Source organism: Anopheles arabiensis, chromosome 2 (assembly GCF_016920715.1).
Source record: "Anopheles arabiensis isolate DONGOLA chromosome 2, AaraD3, whole genome shotgun sequence".
Classification (NCBI taxonomy): Eukaryota; Metazoa; Arthropoda; class Insecta; order Diptera; family Culicidae; genus Anopheles; species Anopheles arabiensis.
The window spans coordinates 29,897,734-29,921,953 of NC_053517.1; the positions used below are offsets into that span (position 1 = coordinate 29,897,734).

General features: G+C 45.5%; 2 protein-coding genes across 3 annotated transcripts in view; one reads left to right on the forward strand and one right to left on the reverse strand.

Annotated features, from left to right (window-relative positions):
- LOC120893190 (acetylcholine receptor subunit alpha-like 2) overlaps positions 1–24,220 on the reverse strand; it is a 42,495-nt gene that overhangs the window by 16,068 nt on the left and 2,207 nt on the right. For both annotated transcript variants that reach the window (XR_005738110.1, XM_040294922.1), the window contains exons 2-4: positions 23,166–23,210; positions 21,519–21,628; positions 12,263–12,443 (exon numbers count right to left, since the gene is read on the reverse strand). Coding sequence is in view for 1 of the 2 variants with exons in the window: in XM_040294922.1 (XP_040150856.1) it covers positions 12,263–12,443; positions 21,519–21,628; positions 23,166–23,210 (336 nt within the window). In the remaining variant the exon portion in view is untranslated. The remainder of the gene's footprint in view (positions 1–12,262; positions 12,444–21,518; positions 21,629–23,165; positions 23,211–24,220) is intronic.
- Positions 1,196–3,595, forward strand: LOC120893189 (carboxylesterase 5A). The gene is made up of 3 exons (XM_040294921.1): positions 1,196–2,378; positions 2,445–3,072; positions 3,160–3,595. The coding sequence occupies exons 1-3, from the start codon at positions 1,253–1,255 to the stop codon at positions 3,308–3,310; spliced, it is 1,905 nt and encodes a 634-aa protein (XP_040150855.1). The 5' UTR covers positions 1,196–1,252; the 3' UTR covers positions 3,311–3,595.

Sequence of the window (24,220 nt, forward strand, 5' to 3'; positions counted from 1 at the left end):
CTGATTAAAGCTGAAACCTACGACAGCGAAATGCAACCCGCAAATGTTAAATTTGGAAACTTAACTAGCCAAGACCGAACGGCTAGTGATGGGTAATGTTAGCAGGAGTCGACTCCGATCCGACCCCGATAATTTTGGAACCGACTCCAGAAGGTAGGTCCGCCTAGGCTTATCCGGAGTCGTTCAGATACGTTCGGAACTGTCCGGTGTTGTCCGAAGTCGTCCAAAGTCGGCCGGAGTCAATCGGAGTCATCCGGAGTCGTCCGCAGTCGTTCGGAGTCGTTCGGGATTCTCAAAGTCGTCGGAGTTGTTCGCAATCGGTTGAAGTCAGAGTCGTCCATAGTCGGCCTTCGAAACAATGGTTTGTATACAAAGTGCACACGCTAAACACATCGAAATAAAATGCCTGATCACAAGTACATTGCACCGGACGGCTCTTTTTGACTCCGATCTACTCCGATTCCGATCGACTCTGGTCGACTGCAATTGACTCTGGAAGACTTAAAACGACTCCGGATGAATCCAGATGACTTCGGTCGACTTCAGGCGACTCCGGTTCTAAAAACAACCCTGGTAAATTCCGGACGACTCCAACCTACTCCGATTTCGATTGACTCTGGTCGATTGCGGTTGACTCCGGACGACTTCGTTCGACTCCGGACGAATTCAGATGACTTTGGACGACTCCAGACGACCCCGACTCCAAACGACTCTGGTAGATTCCGGGCGACTCCGAACGACTCCAGACGGAACTAGTGATTCGAATATTGCCGGCGTCGGGATCGGACTAACAATAGCCGCATCGGAGTCGTGGGTGTGCTCCAATGAACACATCACTAGTCTTGGCACACTTCTACAAGTAATGTTGTTCCGTTTATCACAAACTGCCACTGAGAATGTCACTACACAAAAACGGAGCAACAGTTCAAGGCGACGGTAGTGGCGATCGTGATAGTGGAATACAAATGTTACCTCAGCTGAGGTTGGATAAAGCATTATTTTGAATATGAATTGCAACTTTAAAACTATGAAGTTGTGTTTTGACTCAGTAAAAAGCTTTCGAAATGATTCAAGATTTCTACACTTTATCTCAATAGTAAAGGCTCTTTAGGGAACTTTTCACTTCACCCGCTCGCCGCCATATCAATGGTCGAAGGCGTACTGATAATGGCAATGCACCACTCGCTCGCGTCCACTTTTGCTCCATTCAGTTGGCTTTGAGAGCTGCGCACGATCTCAAGCATAAATAAACATGTTGCGGAAGAAGCTATTCCTCCGGCATGCGGTTGCATTCTGTGTGCCAACGCTGCTGGCCCTGCTAGCCGCACCGGGTGAAGCGATCGTTGGTGGCATCCGATCCGCCACGCCACCGATCGACGATCCGGTCGTGTTTGTGCGCGTCGGAGGCCGTGCGGCACGCGTCGAGGGACTGCGTAATCGCAACACCGGCCAGTACTCGTTCCGTGGCATTCACTACGCGGAATCTCCGACCGGGCAGAACCGATTCGCCCGTCCCCAGTACCGTCATCTGAGCGGAGACGTGAATGCGACGAGCAACGGGCCACCCTGCCCGCAGCCGGAACCGTCCAATCCGTACCGCGTGATCGGGCACGAGGATTGCCTGCTGCTGAACATCTTCACGCCCCAGATGCCGGACGAAACGACCGGGCTGCCGGTGGTGGTGTGGATCCACGGCGGTGGCTACCGGTACGGCTCCGCCTCCCAGTACGGTGCGGAACCGCTGACCTCGAACGGTGTGATCTTCGTACCGATCCAGTACCGGCTCGGCTCGTTCGGCATGATCGGCGACGGCAGTCGCGATCTGTCGGGCAATTTGGCGCTGCTCGACATGGCGACGGCTGTGCGCTGGGTGCGCGACTACATCGCCTGGTTCGGGGGCGATCCGGCCCAGATCAAGCTGGTCGGGCATGGGTCGGGTGCGACGGCCGCGATGGTACTGGCGTCGGCTACGATGGCCCGCAGCTCGGTGACCGGTGTGGTGGCCATGTCCGGCTCGTCGCTGCAGCCGAACGCGTACGAAATGGAGCCGGTCGGGGCGTACCGCGAGGCCACGTTGCGTCACCGGTGCGCGGCTGGGAACGAAACGGAGGTGGTGAAGTGTTTGCGCGACAAGTCGACGGAGGAGATTGTGCAGATGGATACGGAGCTGCAGGCGGAGCGGTTCCGTGGCGAGAAGCTCGTGAACGGGGTGACACCACAGGCCGGGCTTAATCCGGTCGTGGAGGAGAAGGACGATGGGCGGGGCCTGTTGGGCCTGCTGACAGACAAGCCGGAGGTGTCGCTGCAGGCGGGCGACTTTCCCAAGATTCCGCTGCTGATCGGTGTGACCAAGGACGAGACGGCTAATGCGATCGATGGTAAGTAGGGTGCGAAACGGTGCGAACAGTGTTTCGTGCTCGCTCACAATCGTGCTTCCGTTTCAGTGAAAGAGATTCAGTCCACGTTTAAGGGAGCTACGAACTTCCTGAAGAAAACGAGCTCACTCGTTGGGCTGGAGGGCTTCCTGAATGTGGAGAAGCAGGTGCAGGCACTGGACACCGTGGGCGGCATACTGCAGCTGGACAAGTACCTGGAAATCCCGGCCGGCTGGGATGTGACGCAAATCTTCAGCAAGCTCGTGGAGGCCACGACGGACGCCGTCTTCAACCTGCCCGCCGTCGTGTCCGCCCAGACCTGGAGCAAAAGCTCCAAGGCCTTCATCTACAGCTTCGAGCACCGGTCGGACAGCACCAAGGGTCGTGACTTTCTGGCCGGCCTGCCGATCGTGGCGAAAACCGGCACCAACGGAGCCGACGGCCGACTCGTTGGCCACGGTGACGAGCTGGGCCTGCTGTTCGACACGCACGACGTGTACGGCAATCCGATCGCGTCGGCCACGGTCAAGTCCGCGAAGGATCTGAACGCACGGAAAGCGTTCGCCTCGTTCATCGCCAAGTTTGCGTACCTCAACACGAGCAGCATGCACCAGGACAATGTGTTCAAGAGCTTCTCCAGCAAGGGCACCCCGTTCGTGCGGGTCGGCGAAAAGATTGCGGTGGACAACGACTTCAGGTGAGGGTCGATCGCGGTCGGCGGACCGCTGAATGACACGAATGAGCCCGGCACGGTAATGGAAGCGCTCGCTTAATACGATTACAGATTCTGTCAACTGTCCATCTGGGGGGCGCAGCTCGAGGCACTGAAGTCACTTTCCTGCTCGTTCCTGGGCGAGGGGCTCGGCTCGGTGAGCAAAGTGGTGGGTAATGTCGTGCCCATTAACAAAGTGTCCGGATTACTGTTCGGTGGATAGCCGTTTCGAACGACCGAGAGAGACAGAGAGAGAGTACGACACGGAGACACTACAGCCATTTACCGAAAGTGTGAGCCAAGCCAAGGAACCGGTAAACACAACGATAGTGGACCGGCTTTTTATGATGTACATCCTTCAAGACGCCGAATGGAATAAGTTTCACGCCCGTCTCCCTTTCTTCGCCCGCACGTCGCGTAATAAAGTGTACTTGTGTGGTACATAAAACTGCAGTTTAGCGCCGAATGTTGTAATAAAATTTCACAATAATTTATTAACGCTGATAAATGAAGCGATTGTGGCTAACCCTGCCCCCCACCCCTTCCCTTAGGACGCGGGGAGCTACGGGGTTGTTTCGGAGCGTCGACGGATGGTCGGTGGAGTTTAGTGTTGTTTTATGCTCAAGACCTACCCGGCCGTCCTTTTCCATTTTACCTTCGTGTTCCGCATCTTGCATCGCGCGCGCGCGCTCGTGTGTGGCAAAATGAAAGTTTCTGCCTCAGTTTTATGCTGCAATCGCCGTACGGTAAAGTACGTTTCATTTGATTAACAGTGTAGTGGGACCCGGAGCGTGATAGTGCTTCGGTTTGCCGGGATTTGGCCCGGGCGAGCATTTGAATTCGTTTACATTCTTGCGGGGAGAGGGCGATGGCGGTGGGTTAGTTTATTTTCTGTGCTGGGTAAACACACACACACACACACACCAGCAGTAGGACCTTTATTTTGAAGCGAAAAAAAAAACAGAAACATAATGCGCCACCACTCCAACGAGGCCACGCGCGGGTGCATGAGCCTCCATTTTATTGCATTAATATTAGAACAGTTCCGGCAGCAGCAGCAGCAGCACGGGAGGGTGAAATTCAATTTAAGACTGTATCTGCCGATATCTTTCGAGCAGCTGCCCGTGCCCTTGTGTTGTGTTGTTCAATAAAAGTTCAATATACCTAATGTGGCACCATTTGCATATTACATGTTGCCCGAGGTGTAGCCCGGTCAGCGTCGATAGAGTGCTGCTACAGCTTGTGTACGCTCTGTTCTTCGCCGCCACGTGTCGCCTTGGGAGTTGGCAAACTTTGAGCACTTACTTGCATGCACAAAACTGCACACACCGAACTACCCGGGCAGCTGCTTGAGTGCTTGGACGGGTGTCGTCGCGCAGACAAACCGAGACAAAGCATTTTCCCTTTTTTCCTCGGACAGTGCGGGCTCGGGTGGTTCCACTGTTCGTGGCCCACAGACGACGCAGTAACAATGTGTAAGGTCGCCCCCGTTCGGTTCGTTTCGGCAGCTCCTTTTATGGACAATTCTTTTTACGCGGTAAACCCCCCCACCGAATGTCTGGTCCTGGGAAGCTGTTCCGGGTGGCTCCAGCAGTGAATTGAATTACACGGAAAGATGCAATTTAATGATAACACGAACGCATAAATAATGCTGCCGCCACTGGTACCACCACAGAGCGGAGGGTTCGAGCAGCGTAAAGCACGCGCAAAAGCGCGTTTCCCTTTGCCGACACGGAAGGCAGCTGTACGGACGGATGTGTTTCTTTCTTGTGCTCCCCCGTTGGCGTTGGCTTGTTCCTTGCCACTGCCAAACGAACTGCGGAACTGGTGGGAAAGATTCAAAAGCGAACCGAACGGAGTTCGCTGTCTGACTGGCTAGGTACTTTGTTCTGTTCTTTCCGGATGTTGTTCTAAACAGCCAGGGCCGGGGCGCGATGCTGCATCGACCTGCAGGACAACGGCTTTCTCTGTTCATGCGTTCCGGAATTCCGGAGGCTTTGATCGTGGCGCAGAAAGGGAGGCTTCGTGCGATGTGATACTATCGAGCCCGACGGAACGTCGCATTGGGGATCACGGTTTCGGTGCGTTCTTGCTCCGAATGGGTGGCCAAATATTTTTTCCTCGCCATCGACCATTCCGGCACAGCATTCAATCTCAGACAATCTCTGCGCAGCGTTCTAGGGATAACATTCTCGACCGGAGGGGGGTTACTGCAGCAGTAGAAGAAGGCAAACAAAAAAATCCCAAGCTCCAAGATGAACGATACGCTAGGATGGATGTTTGGTGAAGGCAGCAAAAGACTCCAGCACACGCGAGCAGATAAGGAGAATGCAAGGAGAGAAACAAGGAAAAAGTTCATCCGAACACGAGCAACTAAAACCATACGCCAAAATATGCTATACGGCAAGATGTGACACGATAAGAGCCGCTGAATCGGTGGCGCGCCCCTGTACCATGAAGTACCCAGCCATGTCCGTTGTGGGGCCACGCGAATGGCTGAAGTTGCCAGTCCAAAACAGGCGGATCATCAGATACGCGCGATAAATGGTCAAAGTACTTAACTCCAGTGAACTGGAGCGAATCGCACGGCGAGGACAGTTTTTTTTTTCCCCTGAAGAACTAACACTGTCCGCAGCCGGGAGCGGGCCACCGCTAAAAACGTGAGTATGTGCGCGAGAAATTACAACCTCGGCAGTATACCATTGCTTTTACCGCTCCAACGGGGCGGCAGCACCAGTGGAAGCGAGCAGCGTGGAGAGGTCACCATTTTGGGTACAAATTACCCACCATCATCAACTTTTTACTTATCACACTGGTGTTGGTGTGTGTGTGTGTGTATGTTGCGGGGTATTTTTTGTATGCCGCAGAACAAGCTAAGCCCGTAAAACCACAACTAAATTCGCTGTTTTAAGCACCGCAACAGAAGACGTCTCCCCGGTGGGATGGAAACTAATGTGCCGCAAAGAAACTTATTAAATTATGACGCTGGAGTTTTCCCCCTGATAAGCGCAAACGCGACTCTTGGTCCCGGTCGGCAGAAGGCGTTCTGTTCAGCGGGAGAGCGAGAAACGGCAGATGAAACCGGATTTAAGATAGCGAAAAACAGCAAACAGAGAACACAACACACCGACCCAAAACAACCGTCTTTGCTTCATAGTTGTGCTGCCGGTTCCGGTCAGTGCTAATTTGAAGCATTGATCCTTGGGTGGAGGGAGAGGTTAGAGGGGTTGAACTTTTGTACGATAGGCATTGTTTGTATTTAAGGAAGCATGCACAGTGTTACTGGACCGTGTAGCATTTTGGTGTTTTTTTTTTGTTTCGTTGTGAAGAAGCCGGCTTTTCGTAATGGTCCGATCATGAAGCGATTGGTCACGATAAGCAACATAATTAACTCATGAAAACGGAAAACTGTCTGCAGATGAGCTTGGTGAAGCTGTTGATAGATGAAAGTCTTGCGAAATGGGGGAAAAATACTATCGACATACATGGTTTATCAGCAATAATGTTGTAACGATTGTGTAAAATTCCAAGAACATATTGTTGGAGTTAAATATACTCCAGGTGTGAGCACTGCGCCTAATTACGTGATACATACAAGTTCATAAACAATGAATATAAAAGGCGAATGATCACGGTAGTGTCATAAAACTGACTGATAGTTAAACGTTGGCAAAATAATTTATTAATGCTTAAGAGCTTTTGCATTAAAACATGGACAAAAAATGTCGATTTTTCATCACCCGCACTCATGAAACATTAATTACATCTTCAATAATAGTTTCACATGAGTCAGCAAATCAAATTTGATAGCTCTATCAGTTGAACTCTGATCGTGAAGATAAAAAAAGTGAAGCAACTTCATTCAGAAACTTTCGCGATCAAACAACAGCACCCAATAGCATAGAAAACAGACACCGTGTGGTAGTTTGCGGACGTCATATACGCCCGTTCCGGCATCTACAATATCTTGACACCATTAGAAAGCTCGTTTTCGAACGTCCAACGCCTCCGAGTGACTTGAGGCTCCAAAGGAAGCTGAATGACACTCACAGTGACTTTTTTCGGGCACGGAACAGCTAACGTTCGATGTGACAACCTGGTCAGCGAACCGGTCCCTCATTTCTCAGTTGTGCCCTATCGAGAATTTCTGGACCAAAATGATGCAAAAGCTCTACACGAAAAATGTTTTGTTGTTTGTTTACTATTTTAGTTAAACGTTGGGGTTTTTGAATGTTTTGTTAATTTTATTTGGTCTTTGTTCTAAATTATGACAGTATTACAGAAGTTCCATTATGGTGCAAGAGCTTGAACTGAACATTGAGTGTTTTTTTTTTTCAATATATTTTTCATTTCTTTGCAACAGCACCATACCACACTGTTACACTGTATAAGCGAAAGGCCATGGGAGTGACAAAATGCTGACAAATTTTTCAAAATGTGAGCTTTTGTCAAAATTTTGTAACCTGGAGCAGCCAGGAAAAAAAGTTGACAAAAGTTGACGTTCGTGAAAAAGCGTAAACAAACAGCTATTTGGCGCAGTTGTGACCCATTGTTATGATAATAATGCTAAAATGCATGATTCTAATTGATTTATGTACCTATTTAGTACTTCTTAAACAAAATATCGATGATATTCAGATGTTGGAGCTTTTTGTCGCTCTTGTGTATGTTTTTGGTGCGGCCACGAGAAAAGCTCTTTTTTGCAGTTGACAAGCAATTTTGACAAAGTTGAAAAAATTTTCAACATTTTTTCAGGTCCGTGGCCACGCGCCATATAACAGTTGAACGATTTACCTATCAAACCCTTTATCTCAGGTACATTAACATTTAAGATTCAATGCTATGTGAAACGCACGGTTTCACCTAACCGACGGGTATGGAAATTCACGGTATGTGAATTGATTTACATTTCACCGGGAATTATGTTTTATGTCCCCTTACCTTACAGCGAAATTGATTTGAATCTGCACTGCAAAGTACCGACAGCGACACACCAACCAACAAATCCACTTTTCTCATCCATTACGATCAACCGACGATGCGGGCGGTTATGCTAATGGCGGTATGGTGTGCGCATTTATTGCGCAAAAAACAAACCCTCGCGTAACCGACCCTGGCGCTGGAAGCGATCGGGTGAAAATAAAAGCACTTCCTACGCGATGCCGTAAGCTTGCGATCGTGCATTTTTTAAGCATTTTTTTTGTGTTTGCTTTTGCTTGCAGAAGAAGACATTTCCCTCCTGCACTACCCCAAAGTCAGTTGGCATTGTCGATGATACATTTTCACTACGGTTCCGGGTACACCACTTTTATTGCCAACTCCCGCCACCCCCCAAGGGTGGGACAAGTGACGAAAGCGAACAAAATTAAAATACATAAAACAAGCATGCGACGGAGAAAGGACAAAATTGTTGTTGAAAAAGTAGCCTGCAAAGCAAGTGGTGATAAACGTAAAGAAAAAAAAAATAAATGCTTCAAACAGAAACAAGTCGACGCTGGCGAGCTGATGTTCCTTGGGGCTTCCGCCAAGAAAAGGTTGCAAAGTTTGGTTTTGTTTTTTTTTTGTTGGTCCCATCAATAGAACTCAACCGGGAAACACTTTTTCTGCCACTCGGGCATTTCTGACTTGACGCGGTGGCTCGTGGCTGGGAGGTGGTTTTCTTTATCGTCTAGCATCGTTTTACGATACCCCTCCCTCTTTCGGTTCCATTTTTATGAGGTGTCCTCCCCTTCCCTCCCTCCCCCCTCACCCTTTGCCACTATCGTGCAATGTTCAGGGAAGGCGAAGGTAAACGGAAGCAGCATAAAAATCATATTTTCGTCAATTTGTCTCATTCGCCACCGAACGCCAACCGCGTGGCGTGATGGTTGAATGTCCTTGCCTTTGTTGCTGAGTGTTGCCGTCCCGTTCCACTGGCCAAATGGAAGATGAATGAAAAAAATAAATAAAAAAAAAGTACGTGGAAAATACTCATCTTTTCCCTTTTTAACCGTCGTTGGCTGGCGGGCTAGCGATGCTACTTGAAATGGCTTTCTGTTCAGGTGACTGGTCAATTTTGTCTTTCACACTTGAAAGGTATTTATTTCATATTTGAACGAAATTGCCCACCTGAAAACGGGCCGCAGCGGATCGGAGCAAATTTGTTGTATATTTCTTTCGGTTCTTTTATCGGTTACATGTAGCCGAGGGGAAGGTACAACATTTGTAAATGTAATAAAATCGAATGCTTTACCCAACACCACTTTTAATTATAAATAACAGTGCTGTTTGATATTTTATTTGATATTTCAGTTGCTTTTAAATGTTATTAGATGTTTGATAAGTGAATTTGTATTAAATTTAATTATTAGCAGTGTGAGTAAAATGTCTGCTGCCAAATGTCAAACACCTTATGACAAAAATACCAACTGGTATCGTTAATTTCCACGTTGTTCAGAAAATCGATATAACCATTTTTTTACACTTAAGATTTCAAAACATTAATAATAAAAAAGTCAAATCCTATTCCTCGCTGCCTAACTCCAACGTAATTGCTTCTAAAGCGCTTTCGGCCGAAATTGCTCAATGCTCAATCGATAACACGCCGACAAGCGCTGCACCACACACTGGGGTGGAATAACTTTGACAGCAGCACAAATCCATATGAATATGGTGCCACGAAACCTGGTAGAAAAACAAACATGACATTTGAAGCAATTCACATTCAACCAGCGAAACATTGCGCGCCGCGCCACACACGCCTATGTATACACCCGGTCCCGAATTATGTCTGTTTGTTGTTGTGTTGCGTCGAACAGACGTTGAATCAAATCAACGCCCAGCACCGCCAAGTTCCTGCACAATGTCCTCATTTGTCACCCGGTTTTGTGTGTACGTCAAAAGCCTTTTAACCTTACGAGTTTGGCCATACGATGTGTTGGAGGCAACCCCACGGACCGGGTTGTTCTGGTTGCCAGCAGCGCAAAATACGCAGCCACCGCTTCGTTTGCCAGTGTGTTAAGCGCAAAAGGATAAAAGGCACCAGAAGCCGGCGGAAGCGGTGGCTGCGGTTGCTGCGCTCACGGAAGGGAAAATCGAACGGAATGGGAAATGGCAAATATTTTCATTCCGTAGCCACAGAAAAGCCGAAGACGCACATTACCAGCGGGCCGGCGGCGGGGGTTTGCAGCGACGCAAGGGTACGGGTGGAAAACACTTTCACGGGGATGCTTGTGCTTTTAACTGGAAGGCAAACGGCCACCCGGGAGGGGCACCGCTACCGCCGATCGCCCAAGAACTCACAGCTGCCTGATGGTTAATGGTGAGCGCTCCGTTTGCACTCTGCCCGGTGTACAAATCGATTGCTCGCTCATCGCAATCATTTCACCAATCAATTCAACCATTCATCGAGCTTCGGCAACTTCTGGCCAACATCCTGGAGCAGTAGGAGGGGGAGGGGGAGGGGAATACTTCCTTCGCGCTCTAATGGAACGTGCGGTGCGGTGTTGGTTCGCTTGGTTAGCGAAGAAAATTAACTGCCAACAAGCAGCAGCAGCAGCAGCAGCAGCAAAAGCAGCTTGTCAATATTCCCGCCACCAGGGAGATCAACTTTTCCGTTCCACTTCGCTACAGAGTGCGATGATTGTTTGACAAAATAAGAAGTTTATTTTTGCTTTTAGCACCGTTATTAATTTTCCATCCCGCACTTTGGCCCGCAGGCACATCCGGGCGCACGTGGCGGTGCGAACGCGCGCGCGAGGGAACTTTACAACAAACAAAAAAACACACGGCTAAGAAAAGTGAGCGCAACAACAAAGCAACAACAAAAAATCAATCTCCTGCCTGCCTGGAAATGGGTAGAAGCGTACAACCAAAACTGGGCACTGCTGGGCAGGGCAGAGCGTAAGCAAATGCTGAAATAACCTTTTTGCCAGGTCCACGCGGGCAGCTCGACGGACAAATTATGTGCCGCGGCGAAGGGCTTAAACAGGCGTCCTGGAACGACCACGCTCCATTTTCATTCACTCTCCCCTTTTGGCCGGAGAGACTGGGCGTTTCCCCGGTCGCTAACTTTCGTACCATCCATCAAGCCAACGCTGAGGAGGAACGGAAATGTCCCCTGACAAAACTCATTGGCTCGTTGACAGCGACCTAGTTCATCATCGTCATCGTCAGCTTTTTTTTGTTGTCTTTTTCTTCTTTGTGCTGATGCTGCTTATGTTTTCTTGCTATCACTTTTATCGCATCGCTTTCATCAGCCAGCACTGTTTTCCTGGTAGGCTGGGGTCGGCCAGTCAGCGCGAAACGAACGAGGTATGAATGGGGAGAATGTTTCTATCAGGAGGCAAAGTTTATGGATTAGGACAGCTGCTGGTTACTGTTAAGAAGGGTGGAGGCATACTGTTTTTTTTTTTTCAGTATGGATTACTGCGAGAAAGTTTGTTTCGCACGCTTCTGTTGAGTGTTTTTATTTCGCTACTCAACGCTGCCGAAATGGAGAAATAATCATTCGGCTTGGTACTGGGGCGAGGCAATTGATAGACAAATTTCGGCAATGGGCACAATCGTTTGGCTTGTAGGAAGAGTTTGCATGCTTATCGTTTGAATCACTTTTTGAGTCAATCTCCCCAAGAAAGCCGATTGCACAATCGATTCATTTTCTTAAGTAAAAGAGATAATTTCTGCCGTCATTGTATTGCCATCTGAAACACAATCTTAACAACACAATTTAAACATCCTAGCAGATCTTGCGTCTTGCATGAGCTGTCCAGAAAGAAAGCATAACAGATGACCGAAATACAGCAAACGAAAACTGCATAATGAATGTGCTGCTTAAGCTTCGTTCGTAAAGCAAACCCCGACCAACGAAAGCTTAAACTGGCTCCGTGCCTCCGATGGTTGTTATCCATCATGTCACTCTCTTTTCATTTCACATTAGTTTTTGTTTGGTCACAGTGGATTAGGGCATTAAATATGGAAACCATAATTAAACTGACAGTTCCGATTAGGATCTTCACTTGTTACACGTGCTCGGTAGCAGTTTGGGAGACTTATCGCTGTGGGTTGTGGGGTGAAGATCCCATTTCCTCGCAAAGACCGTGAAAATATATGGAAAGAAGCAAGTACATTCTCGCACGATTGTGAACGAAACTTTTAAGCCCTAGCCGCCCAGCATTTTGGCAGATTAGTCACTTACCTGGTTGCCGTCGTACGTCCACGAGCCAAACTTCATGAAGCACGTCTGCTGATCGAACGGAAAGTATCGAACATCGATCTCGCACGATGATTTGAAAATGGCGGGCGGTGTCCAGATGACCTTTCCGGTGTAATGCAGGATGGCTTTCGTGAGCGTTGTTACCACGTACTCTCCATCAGCGCTGGGTGTATGTGGAAAATAGAAAAAAATAACGAGATAACAGGAATTATAAAACAACAACAACAGCACATTCGCGTCATTCGTTTCGCTTCCATCAGCAGCCAGTGACGGCAGTTGCCCGCTACAGCGTAGCATGAAAAAGGCGGATAATGGAACAAGGGCTGATACTGGCAAACACATAAACAATCGACGGCGCAAAGTGCACCAAAAGGAGGAATCGACTAAAAACTGACCAACCCAGTGGCGGTGGTAGCGATAAGTACACAAAAACCTAACACCATGTGGAAGCATGAAAATACGGGGGAAAGAAAAAAAAACTGTCAAAAACTCGTATCTACCGTACCTCTTACCCTCAATCAATAATCTACATGCGGCAATAAATGTCCATTGTGCGACACATTCGCATACTGCTACACAACCGGTCACTGTAGAAGAAGCATTTCCCCGCCATGAAAATCGCATGCACTCTTAGGTCGTTTCGTTGATCCTGGATGCATGGCACTGTACTCGGTATGGTTTTGCTGATGACCCGAAAAGCCTGCATTTTTTAGACAGTTCGGTGCGTGAATTTTACTATGCAGAGATACAGGGTTTGCAAGGTTTTTTTTGTTGTTTCACGACAACTGTTGGTAATTTCGCGTAATTTTTGGTGCGTTCAATCGATTTTTGGGCATTTCCCAGAACTTTTTGGTTTAATTTTATTGACGTCCAATGGAACTATACTTAAAAATCGTTGTAACGAACCAAACATCTATCTACCCTGTAATCGACAGCACTAACTTCCACCGACTAAGTTGGTGTAAGATTATACTCGAGCGGCTTTAATGGAGGCAAGCGAGGGAAATAGGAATTGTGTTCGTTTGTACACTAATGCTGGTTTGTCGTCAGCCAAGTGGGAATTGGCGTCAGAGTTTGATTGTTTTGGTTTGATTGAAACGAAAATTAAATTATCAAAGCCAATAAATTTCCGAAGATAGATCCATTTATTTAAATGGGTCTTAACACGATTAAAAGACGGATGAGCATCGATAGCGCTTGCCATCGCACTGCCACCACGCAGCAGTGTCATTAAACTCTCAAGGGTTTATCATATTAAATTATTCGCGCACCATTTTGCCAAACGCTGCCCGGTTTTTAATGACATTTTAATCGAAAGCATCCGTTTCTTGTGTGCATCGATTATGCAACGGGAAGTACACCAGCCAAGGCCAACGATGAGAACGAAAGGAAAAAAAGAGCCCCGATTAATATAATTACGGCATATCAAATGGCTCTGAATGAAATGAAAGTATTGAACTATCGTTTTGCTTAACCCGCTTGTTAAACCCGGGAAGCCCGGCCTTAACTGTTGTCGGTCCCGAATGGAATTGCCATTTGTTGATTGGAAACACTCCTCCCCGTAGCCATGGTGCTATTGTGTCGCACATTAAGCGATGAAATTATGTGTGATTCTGACTTTTATGCACTACGATTCGACAAGCGGTGGGAGGGGAAATAAAGGCACATATGGTGTGCATACACTGCGCGGAAAAGATCGTCGTGTCGGCACTCCGACAGGCTGTTAATTCTCCTACAAATGGACGCTCATTCATTCGTGATGGGAAACGTGCGCCCTTGAGTATAAGGACGGTTTATGGGCCCTTGCAAACATGACCTCTTTGTGCAATGGAATTAGGTAGAGCCCGGGAAAGTTGGAACGGGAGATCGGAAGCTGGAATAGTGTGATAAGCTTTCAGGCGGAATAAGGAGGAATAACCTCATACAGGCCGACGGAAGGTAAAGTCATGTAAATGTGTACATTTGTATGCTCTATGTTTTCGCTATTTTCATCTTACTTTAAAGCCAATTATCTCTTTTTCGATCAGTTTTATAGCACCGCCCACGGACGGAACCCAAAGCAGGCTACTGAACTTTCGTGTTGAACGCATCTTCAAATGCATTAATTAACTCTTTAATGACACTTCCAAGCTGCCACTGGGACGGAAATAAATTTCCTTTTTAACCACGTGCCTTTGCTGCTGTGTTTCTCATCCGTTCTCACCGCTGCACTAGAAGGCGATTGAACTGAATTAATGAGTTGCCTTCCTACCACCACTGTTCACACGCTTACGCTCAAAGCTGAATCGAGCGAAGCTGTGTTTGCTTACTTTTGCCATGTGATTAATGAAACGGATTGCCACAGGATGAGTCGAAAATCAGCGCGTGGGTCTGAAGTTCGGAGGGGGAGGACAGGTTTTGCTTGCATATTTATTACAGTTGATTAGCATTCCATACATAAATTAATTTGGTGACAAAATATATCAATTCCCGTTCAACGGCGACGAATGAAATGGTGTCGTGTTTTTGTCGAGCTATCCCCCGCTTTTAGTCCCTTTTAGCAATGATGTGTGACGGCAGATGAATGCAAATCTGTTTGCTTGCAAATCGGCAATAAATCGATTTGCACATCAAACCAATGAAACCATTCGCTACGTACCGAAGCTAAGCAGAAAGCCAGGGGGGGGGGGATGTCGGTGATTGGGAACAAAATAAATCACGATCTTTGCGCACACACTTTATCGCAGTGAAGGATTGAAATCATGTAACGTTCGGGATAAAATGCAATGAAAAAGAAACCTGCACAGAAACGAAGTGTGGGAAGAGGGGAAGGCTGAACATACGTTTGTGAGTCATAGTTCACTGCGTTACACACACTACATGTGTGTGTGTGTGCGCTTGTTTCTGTAAACGATATTTGCTCTGGCGCTCTGGATGCGTTTGATCCTGCTGAGCCCGTCCCATGTGGTGTTGGTCGGTTTCATTCCATTTGTAAATGAAGATCATGAAAAAGGTTTTCGGCAGGCGCACAGGACGCACGCTGGAGGCATGCTGGGAAAGGGATGATTGGTTCCTGCAGCGTGTATTGGGTATAATCGATAGTGATAAATTATATGCCGCTTCCGGGCGGTCTGGTTTTTTAGGCTTAGTCTTCTCCGATGTCGATCCGATAAATGCGGGGCAGCTCCAGCACAGGAAACGTGGCGCAAACATAAGCATTGGCGTGGAATCTCATAGTTTGTGTGTGTTTGTTTGTGTGTGTATGTTTTTTATTTATTTTTTTTATTTTCGACAACATTGAACATTTTCTTCTATTCATACTCCATTCATGTACCCAACTTGAGTAGGGCAGAAATTTGTTTGCAAAGGAAATGAAAATCATCAACTACCAGGAAGGCTGTGTCAATGAGTTGCAAAGGCTTTTCCACGATTAATGTTTTGGCGATAATATGCATCTCTACGCATGCAAAGCATTGCATGCACAAGCTCTCCCGGGTGCTCGACGGTAAATGAGTATGAATGGGTATGAACGCTTGAAATTCTGTGTTTTGTGTTGCATTGAAAAGCGAATCATACGCAAATTGCAGATCTATTGAACAAAGAACATGTACGTTTGCTGGATGAATTTAAAAGTATAGAGGAAAAACTCTTTGAGGTTTTTTTTGTAAATTGATTTTAATTGCTTTGGCAAACAAATCAAAACATATTTTTGCAGCCGACCAAGCGCGAGCTAATGGAAAAAGTTTTGCCGAAAGAATCTTCAAACGTGATATCCAGCTCTGTCGTTTGAATTGCAATTTGAAAATCCATTCAATAGAAGGCAAACCGATATAAACTTTCTTATCGGTCGAAAAAGATTGACATAAGCAGATGAGAGAAGAAAAAAAACTATTGCTACGCCTACGGGAGCCAACTAGGCACAAGAAATGTGCAACAAATTCCTGTCGAAAGGTATTTTCTGATTGAATTACGTGGTGAAAGCTGCTGTCATTTGGTTTTGAAATTTAAATAAAACTTTTTTGTAGGTTTGAGAGTGATTCTAAGTATGGTAAAACTTCTCATGCTGAAAGATAGGAGCAAAAATCGCGTATCTTTTGAGCATTCTTTATCGGTATACTGCAAAGAGCAAATAACATACTAAATGTGAGAACTCTCACTCTAGTGAACATTATGTTTCCTAATACATCGTAAAAGCTTTCAAAGCTCTTATTTATCAGAAAGAAAAAAAACAAGAAATTATTCAGTTACTAAAATAAATGCTGTGTCATAATTATCGTACTATCAAATACCTTAATTAACTGTTCATGCCTTTGCTCGTGGCCTCAACCCTCTACGTACGCTCGTTCGGGTCTGATATGGGTCAAATGAAATGCAAAACAAAACAACACCGCCATTTAGCGCTGGTCGACGGAAAACAACAACGTGGTCGTTCCGCGTAACTCTGTTTCGACAGCATTAATACACCCATTAGCATACATTAGCAAATAAATTAAATTTTCTTTCGCACCAAAGCACTGCCCAGAAGCAACATATTGGTGGCGGAGTGAACGGGGGAGGTGGATGAACAGGGGAGCCAAAAGTTCGTCAAATGAATGACATTCCTCCTCCTTCGCTCGATTTAAATGAGCAAATGTAACGGCCACGTTAGGTGGTGCCTGACATAATGTTTCTGACAGGCCGTCGTTGTGGTTTGGTCCTGTTTTTTTTTTTTTTTGTTCGGGATAACTTTTCCGGTCTGCCCTTTGAATCTACCCTGGGCCTGCCCGGAAATCTTGATTCCGATTTGTTTGAACCTTCCGTTTTCGAACCCTATAAAATTACCGGGCAACCCGTTTGAAGTGAATTAAGTTACTATCGTTTAATTGACACTTTTCGTCTCCCGGCACTAGTTTGTAACAGAACACACGCACACTTCCAAACATACACTTAGCAAGATTGGTAATGATGGCGCTCGGTTTATGGGTGGCACACACGAAAACTAATGCTTGCCTACGATCGAGAGTGTAGTGCCGAAAAATATCCAAAAACCGGTATGCGGTGCGCCAGTCGATGTTGTGAAGCGTCGGCCGGCGGTACGGTAACCATGGCTCGCAAAAAAACGGCTGTGCGCCTTGAGCGAAGGCACCGATGCGCACGAAGCTGGATGAACAGTTTTCGAAACTAATTTAAACTTTTTCCCGCAATTAACTTAATGCTCGCCGAACGATTCACCGGAACCGAAGCATACACGGGAAGATGTTGCCATGTGTGTGTGTATGTATAGCGTACGAGATTTATAAGGCTGGAGGAGGGAGGTCCCGTTGACCTGACCACATGCTCCACACGGTTCGATGATCGGCAAAGGGACACCAGGAGGTCACAAAGGGGAGACTGGAAAGCCCGATTGGAGGCAGCAACGGTTGCATGGGACAGCAACAGAATCTGCTCGTCCGATATGCAATCTAACAAGCCAACGACAAACCATCCAACCGGGAACGCCATTGGCCAGGCTCCACCTTCCCTTTCCATTCGTCGTTCGTCTCGGTTAGTTAAACTTGTTAAAGTTGTCGTGCTTCGCAACACACTTGCCGGTAGTTGGGTGATAGATGCCGACGGCTATAAGGACTTGTTGGCGCTAATCAGTTGCGAACTTTTGAACCGTGCATGTTGTGCTTGCTTGTAGTTGAATTTATTATTCGAAAATTATATATCTCTACATGTATCCGGCTCAAATGGCTGCATTTACGATTGATAAAAAATAAAGCATAATCAATAAATGTGTTGAACGATGATAAAGATGGTCCCACCTTTACCCCCGCAGAGGATCGAGTAGGACGAATCTTTAACATATTTAATTTGTTTAAAATGAAATATTGAATGATGCTCTGACCAAATGACTTAAAAGATAACATTTAATATGTAATGTTAAGCATGCTGTCTGTTCAACTGTTAAGCATACTGCTAGTCCATTGTGCATGCTCTACCACATACAATACTACAAGCCCATTGCTGGTTTGCTGGTATGCGAAACGAATTGTTACAGAAGACACACTGGCGACTAAAACTTCTCTTGATTTCTGCGTCACAGGTCAAACGTGAAAGTGTTAATTATAATTTACCGAGGGTAAAGGTATGATCTAGATAAGGCAGACGCCGCTCGCCGGGCCGGGAAGCGAAAATAAATAAAACCGGCCCAAAAGCGAAAAGGACCCACGCAGACCCACTGTCGCTTGCGACGAAGTTGTGTATTTTAATTAACCTTTCTCCCGCCTTTTCGTACGTTCGCTCCCTCGGTGTGGCGTCATATTAGCACATCATAAACTTTCGGTATGAAGACTGTAGCATTAGAATTTTTTACGATTCGGTCGTTTTCCCTGTGACACAAAGCGGAAATATTATTCGTGGCTTATCATAACTGGGGTAAGGATAATAAGAATAATGTGTAATGGTGGGGCTCACGAAAAAGCTTTCGCTGTGTTTTATTATGATTTCATTTAAAAGTAAAGTAAACGCACTCTAAGTTTGTACAAGGTAATGTTTTTTTAAATATATATTTTATCGTTTAATATCGTTTAGTACGCACATATACGAAAATTTAGGACAGATGATGTCGAGCAGTAAATGATGTAATGTGGAACACTAAATGATACACCTTAAATGACGCAGGCCATCGGAACCATTCATTGTCAGGCATCCTATTTTTATAACAAAAAGTCATGCCGAATTGCGAGTAATAATTCATGAAAAAAAAGAAAAGCTATTTTTTTGCATTAAAAAAGAACTGAACCAGTATTTTTTTTCGAGAAAGGCGAGTTTTAATTCAATTTTATTCTACCATACGTAAACGAGAAACAACCTCCAGATGAGCAGAGCTGAAAATACAAAATGCAAACTACAAAAAGTTCTTTGCACGCGCATAAAGGTCTGTTGGGGCTGGTGAAAAGGAAAAGAACGCGAACAAACACACATACGCACATAAATATCAATCCAACAAGTTCATCTGCCACCAGGCACAGCGGAGATGGAGGGATGTTGTGCTTTGTTGACTTTGTTGCGCACAGTTGATTTATTACGCAAAAAGTTGACTGTTTTATTTAGTTTTGACTTTGACTGTCAAATTTACTTCACTACGTGTTTCGCTTGTGCAAGCTGCCATGCTGTGGATTGGGGAACAGTTGTCTGTGTGTAGGTGTGTGTGTGCGTGTATGGGTCTGTTCCGGTGTGTTTGAGTGTGTACGCTTTCCATCGAGCAAACGAAGGGACAACGTTTGCAGTAAACATTTTCTCCACATTAAACACTTTGCCTATGTTTCGATGCTGTGTGCGAGCGTTTATAATTGAATTTAGGACCGCTCATTTCCATAAGGTCCCACCCGTTTTGGGGTAGCCAGCAGCCGCTCAATCAGGATTAACGAAAACAATAACAATAAGAGGAAACACCGTAATCTTCATAAGTCAAGCAATCGTTGAAATTAAGCAAACCCACAGAACAGAACAAATAAAAGCCAATTGATTAGTCACAACCATTTTCAATCGGAATAATAAAATTCTGATGAAGTGAGATTGAAAATTGATTATGTTTTTTGCAGTATTCAACAAAATGTGTACCAGCATTGACAGTTTGAATGTCATAAAAAACGACATAATCTAAGGTAAGAAACATTTGTCATTAACCATACAAATTAACCAATCAGTCCATGTCTGCAAAGTCCAGCAAAAAAGTCCATATCCCTTAATCCTAATTAAACAATCCATCACGTCGTAAGGGGTACGGGAAAGATATGGGGGACAAAGCAGCCTAACAGGCTCATTAAGTAACACGTTGGCAGATGGCTACCGTTCAGTCAGTTCCATTTCATGAACTCGTAGCGACTTTGTCATGATTTCAACAAAATAATGCAAAGCCATTTGGGCAAACTGCTTCGATAGATGAGCATCATTAACATGGGCGATTTAGGTGTACCGCTTCGCCTCCACACTCAGGCAGGATATGGGGGCTGGCTCATAACATCACTACCATCCCGCTGGTTTGATGAACGTTTGCTACAGTTGATACTAATGCGTCATGGTAGTACGCGGCCAGGGAAGTTCCATTTTGCACGAGCAACCGCTAAGGCTACTATAATGTTGGGGCGCAACATGTTGAGTTCAGCATGACAATGCGTTATTAGCATACGCCCACGTTATTTTGTTCATTCAAACCACACAATAGGAGTCAGTGGTGGGGAAGAACAGGGAGAAAAAAAACATCAGTGCACAAATCAAGTGGACGCAATGGGGATGTTGAAAAGGGATTACGGTATAAAATTCTTACATTTTATTACACAAAAAATCAAATAGCTTAAATTTGGCCTTTAAAACCAAGTGAATGTATTGATTTTTATTTTATGATATGCAATAATCACAACTGTAAAACAAATGTGCGAAGTAACGTGTGAACAAAATTGCTTTGTCGTCAGGTACTAGGCGCCTCCATTTATATATTACAAGGATATTAACACGTTATCATATATCGTATTTTAGCGTGTATAACGACCCCAGTTTAGGTAAAAAAATACCAAATTTAGATGAAGAGGATTGTTATCTCTGTAATCCAAATTTGGTCATTTTTGACCTAAACTGGGGTCGTTATACCCTACGAGTAGTAACATTTCGATTACCCCTGAGGCATTAACCTCGATAACATACAAAGATAGTTTGGTGCGCGGGTGTCCAAAAAGCAAAGAGTGTGACCAAGAAAATGCATGAGAAAATGCAGATGCAGAAAAATGAATAAGCTTTGGAAGCTGAGACAACAATTAATCTCAATGGTTATTTAAATTTATGTTTCAAATAAATAAGAAGGAACCACTTGGAGCCAGGAGGTTGAAAGCTAAAGCTCAAAAATACCAAAAGAATTGAAATGAAAGGTAAACCAATGACCTTCTATTCGCTAACATTCCAGAATGACAACAAAATATCGATAAAATATTTTTTTGAATTTAATAAAACTAAATGTAAAAATCCTTTTTAAATTTTTTCGAATGGTTTATCAGGGTTGTTGTTATACACGTTAAAATGCGACACTTTTTGCACTTTTGCAAATATTTCGATTATTTGTTAAACAATAGTAAACAAGCGTAGGGCACCTTCAAAATCATTAAACATTCAAAGCATTAAACGAAAGACTGTAAACATCTTTTCAGAAAATATAAATTTTGGTGTAAATGTTTTATGTCTTGTCTATATATTATTCTACTATTATTATTAACCCTTAGTTGTGGACGTTTCCATTACTTACTTGTTGTAAAGTACAATGTCCGGCAGCCAAATATGTTCGGAAGGCACGTACAGCTCGGTGACACCACCGTACTCAGCGGGATCCCATTTGAATTTGTGATCTTGCCACTCCTAATGATTATGGAAGAGAAAGCAAAATTAGGCGTCAAAAATCGTAAACAAATGATAATATGGGTAGTTTATCAATGAATGAATAAAAAGACAAACAACAATGCATACATGTTCAACGAAAAATACAAAAAAAACTAACGCATCTTTCAGTCGCAATGTTAATTCACTTCACTGTCACGTGGTGTTGTCGTAGTTGTTATTCTTTTCCACACGGGCACTGAAACAAGTCAGAAGGTGTTACAAATGAATACTGTATGGACATGACGTTCGCTAGATGTGCTTTTGAGCGAGTGGATGGCCAGCAGCTTCACACTGTTTGTAACACACCTGCACTAGATGAACCATTAGCGTCAGACACCGATGGAAACGGCCCTCGAAACCGAAATCACAACCGGTAGGAGATCTGGCATGCTTGTCAAGTGCATATCAGGAAGATTTGTAGTATCCCTTGCTTTTTTGTTCTTGCTATTTCTATCGTGTGCGTATGCAGGCTACAGGTCAACTTGAAGTGGTGCGAACATTTTGACCAAATGTAGGATTCGTTTTAAGTTTTGGGCTGTGTCCGTGTTTTTTGTTTGCTCTCCACAGCACTCTCCACCCGCTGTTAATGGTTCTCGGCATGTTTCTGACACCCGGAAAGGATGCTGGACGAAGGATTGAATGAGAACAAAACAACAACAAAAAAACCCACTACACTCCATGGTAGGAGGGAATTACGTGTCCATGTCGTTTCTGTCACCGTACCGAGTGTTACAGAAATGTATGTTCCATGCGTACCGCGACGCTTGTTTGCAAGCGCTTTATGCGTTGCCGCTACAACGGCTTTCGGACGTAATCTGCGTGCAATGTTTCTGACCCACCGGACCACCGGACCCTGGGACTGAGGCTATTTTTACCGTTCTTGTCGTTTTGCTTGCAACCAGCCGTACTTTCACTGCTTGGTCACCTTGCGGTGCTGGCAGCTTCGCACAAATCGTGTAGAACGCAACGATAACGTGGATACGGCAATGGCTGTGAAGGAGCAAAAAGGCTTTCCCGAGTGTGTGTGTGTGATGATGTCAGCAAAAGAAACACTTCGGCCATTTTACCCTCGAAAGTGTACGGAAAGTGGATAGGTCCGAACGTTTGTTTGTACAGGCCTTTTTAATTTGTTTAATGAACGTGATTACGGACCCAAAATTCGGCAGGGACGTACCGAACTAGTGTGGGCAACCCATCAGTCGGGTACGGCTGTTCCGGGTGAACCGTTGGAGCTTGTTTCAGAAATCCAAAGGTGACAGACGGATGGACGGTTACACCCAGGTTAATGTAGCTAAAGTGGATTCAGCGGTAAACTACTGTATGAGACTTGTTCTTTAGCTATGCTTGCTTACTCATATGCAGCCTTTACGGCGAATTATTAATTTAAAAAAAATTATAAACTTTAAACTTTAAATAAATAATACTGTCTTTAAAGTTTGACTAAAAAAAGGAAAAGCTCGTGAATTTGCATAGTGTGAGAAGAAAGATAAACGAAACAACACTGCTTGCTACTTACATGTTCGAGCCAAATGTTCGTCGTCAAGATTTGATCTTTCAAATTCTGCAAAGAAAAGAACAGGAATGAGAAACTCGTTAGAGAAATGCCAGCGCAGCTGTCAAGATTGTACCGCAAAAAAATAGCACCAAATGTCGTTTGATGTACCCTGTACGGCAGATCAAGCGCTAAAGATAAAGCCCGTAATCGAGCCTCACAGTGCACGGGGTGTAGATCGGTTATGCTTCCCGGGAGCAATGAAATAAACGTCAACGCTGCTACTTGAATTGATCCATTTTGTGCCGGGCAGCAGCACCCACAACCTTTGTCTGTGGTTTTATCTCGCAGCTTTGCTCAGAAATGCAGTAAATTTGATCCGAACACGCTGCCGAGGAAGGAGGTAAAAGAAACTGCAACTGTGCCGTGGCCACCGTGGTACCGTGCGCTTGCCGAGCACGATGGCCATCTAGCGAACCCGGTGACGGTTTGAAATTATATTTCCTCAATTTGATTGTAAAAGATAGCGGACAGCCCGAACCGACACCGATGCACAGTGATGTGATGCACCTCTTGGATTACAAGATCCATCCAAATGGTGGGGTTTTCCTTTGCCCTCTCTCTCTCTTTCTCTCACTGTCTCGTCCTATCGCTTCGTATCTACGATAGAATTTCATTTCCCGTTGCCTCTACGGTACAGTGGCAGGGAGTGTACAAGTGGAGTGGAACAACCCCGAAGCCCATATCTGTTTATCCCATCATGGTTTGCCCGATCGAAAGCACTTGGGCATTAGAAAAGTCTTCGGCTGCATGGATGCAGTTATTTTCACTGCTCGTTATTTCAAAACCCGTGCGGTGATCCGTGTCCCGCGCACCCACCGCACCGTGTTGTTCGTGTGCATGCTTCGAGTGTGCATGCATGCATAATGGCGGTGGCGGTGATTTCCCGTCGTTGACGTTGTAGCGTGCACGGGGCGGGACGCGGTGTGGTAATCGGGCAACAAGAATTTACTTATGCATCAGCGGTTCTGGAGCAATTTCCCTCTCGTCTAACCGCCAGACCCTCGCTATCCTCCAAA

What these genes read in the sequence shown, in the direction of transcription:
- LOC120893189 (XM_040294921.1), top strand. Translation starts at nt 1,253, where the DNA reads ATGTTGCGGAAGAAGCTATTCCTCCGGCATGCGGTTGCATTCTGTGTG. An exon ending in GACGGCTAATGCGATCGATG is followed by an intron (nt 2,379 to 2,444) that starts GTAAGTAGGGTG and finishes CTTCCGTTTCAG; the next exon opens with TGAAAGAGATTCAGTCCACG. An exon ending in GCGGTGGACAACGACTTCAG is followed by an intron (nt 3,073 to 3,159) that starts GTGAGGGTCGAT and finishes ATACGATTACAG; the next exon opens with ATTCTGTCAACTGTCCATCT.